The 7,961-nt window shown below is 47.8% G+C and overlaps 1 protein-coding gene across 1 annotated transcript; it reads left to right on the plus strand.

The window, feature by feature from the left end:
• The first annotated feature begins 234 nt into the window (after positions 1-234).
• On the plus strand, positions 235-6,135 carry ARRDC5 (arrestin domain containing 5). The gene is made up of 3 exons (XM_050903384.1): positions 235-487; positions 4,637-4,845; positions 5,539-6,135. Exons 1-3 carry the CDS (start codon positions 235-237, stop codon positions 6,133-6,135), a joined length of 1,059 nt encoding a protein of 352 aa, XP_050759341.1.
• The last annotated feature ends 1,826 nt before the right edge of the window (positions 6,136-7,961 follow it).

Raw genomic sequence — 7,961 nt, forward strand, 5'->3', positions numbered from 1 at the left:
TAAATGTGTAGTTGAATGCTTGCCAGTTAGTTAGGTGCTGGTAATAATCAGATAAATGTCTCCTATCCCCTCTGGCATAGCTTGGAGAGCTGAGAGCGCTCTCTGTGGGGCACCCTGTGCCCGTCCCCCATGCTGTGACCTCACAAACCCTGGAGTCATGGGGTGGGGTTGGAGAAGACGACCTCACTATCCAACCTTCAGACCCCAGCAGCACCCAGCTCCTGCTCTTCCCTCATGTCGACTGTGAGAGCAATTAACCTGGTGCTGCCTGAGATTGAGGTGCATTTCGCTGGCTCCAGCATAGACGGCCAACTGGTTCTGAACCTCAGGAGTACCTTGGTGGACCCTGTCGTGAAGGTGGAGTTCGTGGGAAGAGGCTTCCTGAGGTGGCTTGAGGAGGATAATCCTGAACTGGACTATGTCAAGAGTACGGCTTACACCAACCAGGCTGTCTACTTCTCCAAAGCTAAGAATTTCCACATAGAGGGTAAAACACTGGAATGAGGCACTGGTTAACTGAACAGCATCTTAGCGTTCGGCTAGGGAACGTGGGGTCAGACCTTTTCCAGTGGGGAGGAAGTCTTCCTTTTGCCAATGTCCATGTACTCTGTTTCTATCTCATGGCATACTCCTTTTCACTACGTCATACAGGAACCGGGGCTTCACGATGATCAGTAGTGTTGTACAGAAAGCAGTATCTGAGAGTGTGAGCAGTCCCCATGAGTTGGTGGCTGTATCTGTGAAGTGAACATTTGTTGCACAGAAATCACAACCTGTCTAGCAGCAGGTAGGAAACTTTTAGTTACAAGCACATCATTGAAGCATTCTTTGGTCATTTAAAATGCTTGCCTTCAGTGTTCTTGTTGACTTATGTGTCAGCAAGTATCCACTGGGTATACAGGCTTTGTTGTATTTGCAACTATAGTAAAGGCATTATTACTACATTACAGTTACTGCTGTATCTTTACTGAGAGACAAGAAAAATGTGAGACACACACTGAAAACACCTGCAAAAGTGTGATTATTTCACTGAATCACAGAATGATTGAGGTTGGAAGGGAACTCTGGAGGTCCTCTAGCAGGGCCACCTAGAGCCAGTTGCCCAGGACCATAACCAGATGGCTTTTCAATTTCTCAAAGGAAGGAGACTGCATAACCTCCTTGGGCAACCTGTTTCACAGTGAAAAAGTGTTTCCTGATGTTCAGAGGGAACCTCCTGTGTTTCAGTTTGTGCCTGTTGCCTCTTGTCTTGTCACTGAAAAGAGCCTGGCTCTATCTTCTTTTCACCTTCCCTTCAGACGTTATACACCCCGACATGCACACACGTAAATGCAGAGTTAACTATTAAAACATAGAGATTTATTAGAAGGAGTAAAGTCAGTGGGATGTAATGACCACCTAATGCAGTGAATTATTCCAGAGGATGCTTAAAGTAAATGGAAGCCTCCTAAGAGGTGCACTCCCCTTTCTCAGCTCCTCTTTCTTAGGATCTGTTGGGAACCCTGAAAATGTAGTCTACACAGCATAGGTGGTCGCTGCCCTAGATTAGTTTAGTACTGAAGTTAGACTGTGACACTGTGTGGAAATTGTGCTTTTGAGCTACAACCTGCAGCGGTCAGGCTTCATTTCCTCTCAGACTTGAAGGCTCTACCTCACCCAAAGGTCATTTTCCCCTTACACATGCATTAGAGTCTTAGCCTTGATGTACTGCAGCATGCTGACTCTTCCTGTAGGCTACCAGATGTTACAGCCCTGACAGAGAAGAGGGAGAAAGGCTGAGTGTTGGAAAAATTATTTTTGCTATGATAAGAACAAGTATCTGTAAAGTACCTCAGTTCTGGATCTGTTCAGCTAAAGTTCAAATTAGTGTTGCTTAAAGACACACTTGAATCCGTGTTCTGCCACCTACACGTATATTCCTGTTTTCAAAAGAGTTGAGCACCCACATTCATCAAGACTTGCCAATACAGTACAGTTTAATAACCGATTTTTACTACTGTAACTCAGCCTTTTTCCTCCTTTTCCAGTGTTGATTACATCTCTGTAGAAGTGCTCGAACAAGTCAAGAAAGACATTTTAAAACATGAAAGAAGATACGGACCTGACCCTTCTTACCCCAAATGCTCTGTACCCCCCACTGCCGTTGGCATACAAGGAATGTATGTTTGAAAAGATTGCTGCCTGTGTCAGCTTTTGACACTCAGCTGCTAATATGCTCTTGATAGCACGTTACTGTCTGGTATTTCATCTTACCACATGCCCTACTTGGGTCACATCTCATGTCTCTGTATGAAGTGTGTATATATGGATCCAGGTGCCTGCTGACCTATTTCTTTTTAAACCTGGTAGGCCCTGCCACTGCACAAGAAACTCAGTATTGTCTCTCTGTGAGATAAAGACTGCTGGAGGAACTGAATGCTGGCAGTCATTGAGTATCACTGGTAACAGCTCTAGGATAATTAGATCCAGAAAAGAAGAAGATGAGTTTCAGTGCTACCGGGGATAACCATCCTCATCACCAGCAGAAACCCCCCAGTTAGAGCAAACCAGAGGCAGGAGCTCACACCACTATGGGCAGTTTGCAACTCTTCAAGCACTGCTGTGCACCGCCAGTCACACCCCAGGAAATCCCTTGTGTCCTTCATGGAAAGGTCACCCCTGAAGTCACTCCTACCAGCAGCCTCTTTGCACTTTCCCCACAGCTGCAGCCATCATCTCCCTTGCTGGGAAATACAAGATGGAACACTTTTTGAATTAGGTAACGCAATAAATTATCTGGAATTGACTTAAATTTTCCGGTCTGACCGAAGTTCCCAGGTTCTGCTGAAAACCAAGCGCGTGGTATCCCTGGGTGCCTCCGGGGAGCTAACTCTTGGGACCACCCTCCCACCCCTGCAGCTGCTGGGGAACTTTCTACAGTGGAATTAATTCTGTTGCATGGTTTCAGGGGAATAAGGTTTTTGGAGCCCATGTAGAGGGCAGGTGCTCCTGTGCAATGGGGCTCACGTCCAGCAGCCATGGGGTGCCAGGGAAAGCGAGTGCACCTTTGCTTCCAGGGTGAATTCAGGGACATTTGTTTAAGGCCACCATCCTTTTGAGTCCGAGGGCCTGTGCGGAAAGTTAAGCACAGCTTAGCAAGCGGGCACAATTTAAAGAAGTCTCTTTAGAAGTGATGCAAAACAAGCCAGAGAAAGTGGGATTAAAGCTGTACATAGAATAAGTATCTGCAAGCCTTTTTGCACCACAGGGCCTACTTCAGCCCTGCACACAAAACCAGGCTCTCAGACCATACCTGCGGCAGGGATTGAGAAATTTGAACTCTTTCAGTAAATCCCCACACTCTGCTGGGGCTGCAAAACAGACCATTCACACCAGTGCCCATCTGCAGATTATTCCAGGAGGGGAATACTGATTTCTTTCAAGATTAAATTGCAGATCAGCTCACAGTTCAAAGTCCTTCCTTCTACCAAAACAAGAACATCGCCAAAATAACTTAAAGACAATATGTCGTGTGAGATAAGGCCCTGGGAATATCAGATTTCTACAAACTGTCAGAATAGAGAACATGACTTTCTTATATTGCAGTTATCTAAAGAAGAGGCTGATGAATTTTAGTTTTCTCCCTTTCAGGTTGTTTTAGGCATTTTTTTTCTTCAGAGTTACAACTCTGATTGAAAATGCTGTTATGGCATCTGGTAAATCTCCCATGCTGTGAGGAAACAATATCCAGGCTCTTCTGCCAACAAGAATATCCAGTTTAGATTATTAAAACTCAAGGCATCGTTGAATTCATCTGCAAAAGGATGCAGTCAGCAAGACAAAATTCTAGCAGTCTCACATCCCCTAATATTGCTGTTCAAAGTGAAGTTTTGGCACAAGCTACTAGGAGGAAGGAAAGCTTAAGTCTGGATGATAAAGCTGCCAGCAGATACATGTGTTTAAAAGAAATAGCTCTTGGATGAAGAAAAGAGTCACGAGCTGGTCTTATCTGGCCAGAAGGGGCCGAACTTATCCTTGCATAGGTGGGACAGTCTTTCATTACAGTCAGTGGGACCTCACCCACACAAAACTGAATTTGATTAAGAGGAAGTGGCACAGAAGCAAAGACATTAGAAAGAACAGGTTGTAATTTTCCTGTCTCGCAGTTGTGCAGAGAAGGTGTCAAATATGATTTTTATTGTGAGTGGGGTCTTTTGCACAGGTGAAACAAAAGTTTCAGATCATATGCCCAGGTGGTGTAGACAACGATAAAAGAAGAGTGAGAGTTATTATACTGCTTTACTCCCTAAAAGTCTATTAGTGCTTATTTGCAAAGTTAAAAGTCTGTAGCACTCCGTTTTGATAAGTGAAAATCCTGAACAGTTTGCAAGGAGCTGCAGGTTTGCTGACCTTGTGTTAAAATGAGGCAAATTAGCAGTTCTGAAGTCTGCCAGCTTGTAGGAGTCCATACATCCAGCAGCTGATCTGCAGAGGTGATGCACAGTCCACCCCATATCATACCTTTATGGTACTTTGGGTGCAATACCAGATGGTAAGGACACCTTGGATTCTGGGAGAAACATCAAGGTTTCTGTAAGGTACAAACATCCTAAATGTTTAAAAGGCTTCTGATAGCAGCATGTTGTTTGGCTTTCAGATGGCTGGCTGGATTCTGGGGTCCACACCTTTGACTTCCACTTCAGCTTTCCTCCACGTATTCCCTCCACATTCACCAGCAAAATTGGCTGCATCTCCTACTTTGTTCAAGGGACTTGCTGCAGCCGCCAAATTGTCTTAGCTAAAGAGGAGAGATGTTTACTGTTGCAAGGAACTGCTGGTGACCACAGAAGACACGTGAAGGACAAGGTAAGGGGAACAAGCTATCTGAGTTGGAGACACATAGACCTACCCTGTTCTGATCCAGAGCTGTAACTGCTTACTACTGAGTGTCCACGAACTTGTAGCTCTGAGCTTTCTCTTTTTAGCATTCAAATGACACTTCAATATCTTCTGCCATCTTTGTGCTAGGGCTTGCACCAAGATGTTTCTTTTCTAGCATACAAGGTGCATTGTAAGACTTCAAGAGTGACATGTAGGGAGCGCTTTGAGATCCAGGATGAGGGAAAAGGGAGATTATTCTCTTGCTTTGAAGTCTAAGCCTTGGGCAAGCATGACCAAATAGGAGGTGCCTTTTTTACTGAACTCTACCTAAACTGGGACAGTCAGTCAAAGGTCATCAAGACAGCTAGAACATGATGATTCTAATAATTTTGTAGCCTCTCTCTAAATTTGGGTGTGGATAGCTAAAGGTGACAATTTTTACATGTGCACACATAAATTCTTTGCACAGATGCTCAGGAGGACTGTGATAATTCAGCCACGTCACATTTGGTGCAGCAAGGAAGACTGTCCTCTGGGTTAATGGTGGGGCTTGTGGGGAGGGTTAAGCAGCCTCAGCTGTTGCGTTAGGAGTTTGCGCATGCGGTGTTTGGGAATCACCCCGTATCCAGCAACAAGAACTCACCATGCTTTGCCTTTCCGCTCACCCTCTCCATGCAGGCCTCACTGGTGGTGGAAGCTAGGAAGGATGCAGTTTATTTCTGCTGCTTCAGTCATGGCTCTGTGATCCTTCGGATTTCCCTGGAGAAAAGCATATTTTGCCCTGGAGAAACCATTGTCTTCATGACAGATATTGCCAACAGGACATGCAAGTATGTTAGAAAGGTCGTTTTTGCTGTACACTGCATTGTCCTGTATAGTGGCTTCAGCAGCAGGGGAGAACAACGCTCCTTGGAAGACCGAAGCGAAGTGACGAGGTTGGAGTTCCGGACAGACACAGCTCCCTTTGAGGCCATGAGAGTTACCAGTGCTCTGGTTCTGCCAAAACCCATGCCTGTCACCAGCACTCTCATGGAAAATAAAATCATGGCATTCAGGTACGAGCTGGTAGGCACCTCTGACCTTCCTTGTACCACATCCACCATTGTGGGCAGGGTACCCATCGTCATAGCAGCCACATCGGAGCATTCCTCTGTGGAGCAGAACACCATGACTGTGCATGAAAATGAAGGTGACACCTCAAAGGGGGTGAGCCTTCACAGAGACATTTCTGAGATGATTGACCCAGGAGCAATTGCCAGCAGATCCACAGAATAAAAGATTTTTCTGCAAAATCCACGCACACTAGCTGTATGCTTTCACAGGAGGAGCCTGCTTTTGCAGCGATGTACCAGTGATTCCCAAAAGAAGAGGGGTAAAGCTAGCCAAAGCCCAAGGTCAGGAAGGCACATAAAGGGGGACCCATAATTCTGTTAAACTGACTCCTGATAACTGGATAAGGAAGAGCAGGAGACTCAGCAGTGGCCGAGGCAGAGAGGGGACACTTTGCAGGCCCAGAGGATGGCTGTGCTCCTGTACATGGGAAAACAGCTCCACGCAGAGCACACCCTCAGATAGCTGGCAGGAGGTGCGGTGCTGGGGGGAGGCTGAGACAGCAGGTAATCATCCTGCCATGCAGAGGGACCGGGGCAGGCTGGAGAAGCAGCCGGTCCAGGGGACATGATGTGCATGTAGCCCATGCTGGAAACCACCGGCACATGTGTGTCAGTGTGGATGACCAGAAGGTTTTGGGGTTAGAAGGTTGTTTAGGATTTTATTGGTGTTTATTAATGTTTGGTGAGTGTCTAGTAATGCAGTTTATCTGCTGTATTGCTGGTATCAAACCTGAATGTACAGTCCACTGAGTGCTGGTTAGTTAGGTGCTGTTAATCGACTAAATCACTCTGATCCTGATGTGATTTAAGCCATGTGAGCTGAGCGGCTTTGCCCTGCGGCAGGCTGCTGCTGTAGTTTGCCCCGGTGGGTGCCACCCAGGGAGGGCTGCCCTGCCCGTGCACCCTGCGGGCTCCTGCTGTGTCCCCAGGCTCTCCGGGGGGTACGGGCAGGGCAGCTGGCCTCCGTCGCCCCTTGGCACAACCTCAGTCCCACAGCAGGGCTGTTGCGGCAGTCATCTGGTGGGACTCACCTACCTGCAGAGCTGTGGCCTCGACTAACTCTTGCATGCAAGCAGCACCTCCCGTCCCACACCCCTGCGTCTCCACATTTTGTTCCTCAGCAAGGGTGGTAAGGAGTGGGGAAGATAAGCTGAAGACCAGTGGGTGCCCCTGGGCCACCTTCCTTACACCTGTTCCTGTACCCAGCGGCCTTTATAGGACCAAGAAACCACCATTCACCTCTGACCCTTGGCCCCACTAAACACCTGCGTGCATCTCAGTGCCCCCCACCTCCAGCCAAGCCCCTGTGCTTTTGCACCGTTACCTTCTGACATGCCATTTTTGCCAAGAGCCTTTCCTGGTCTCCAGACCAAAACAGCCATCGCCAGACAGGCTGGGAGCAAAGGATCCGTGCTAGCATCCCACTCCTGCAGCACCGAGGGCCCCATGCTGGGGGATGCTGCATCTCACCCATGCTGAAATACGCTGACACCGGCATGAGACAGAGGTTTCACAGATGAAATGCACAGGCAAAAGAAACTTTTCTGTCTGTGCCTCATAAAGTAATGGCATAGAAGACGCAGGGTGCGGCCCCAGTCCATCTTCTTGCCCCATCACCAGACTAGGGCAGAGGCATGGGATGATGCCATGTCTCCCGGTGCCAGGCGCTCACTGTTAGGAGAGACACCTCACTGCTCTGTGACCAGACCCCCCTGCTCGCAGAGAGCCCTGGCTTTCTCTTCCCACCCGTGGAGACTGCTTAGAAATGAGATTACACTGATGAACTTTAATTTACAGCAGCAGCAGGTCTGTTAGCGTCTACTTCCCACATGCTTTCGGCAGCAAATTGCCAGGCAGCCCCAGCCCAGGGTTTTGCATGTCCTCAGCTATCTCCATAGCTGCCCAGGTGCATGGCCAGTGCTGTGCGGCACGACGCATTGAGGGAGCGCAGCGTTTCTCCCACCGCCTGCCTTTCACCATTCCCTCTGT

This window comes from Gymnogyps californianus, chromosome 1, assembly GCF_018139145.2.
Source record: "Gymnogyps californianus isolate 813 chromosome 1, ASM1813914v2, whole genome shotgun sequence".
Lineage (NCBI taxonomy): Eukaryota > Metazoa > Chordata > Aves > Accipitriformes > Cathartidae > Gymnogyps > Gymnogyps californianus.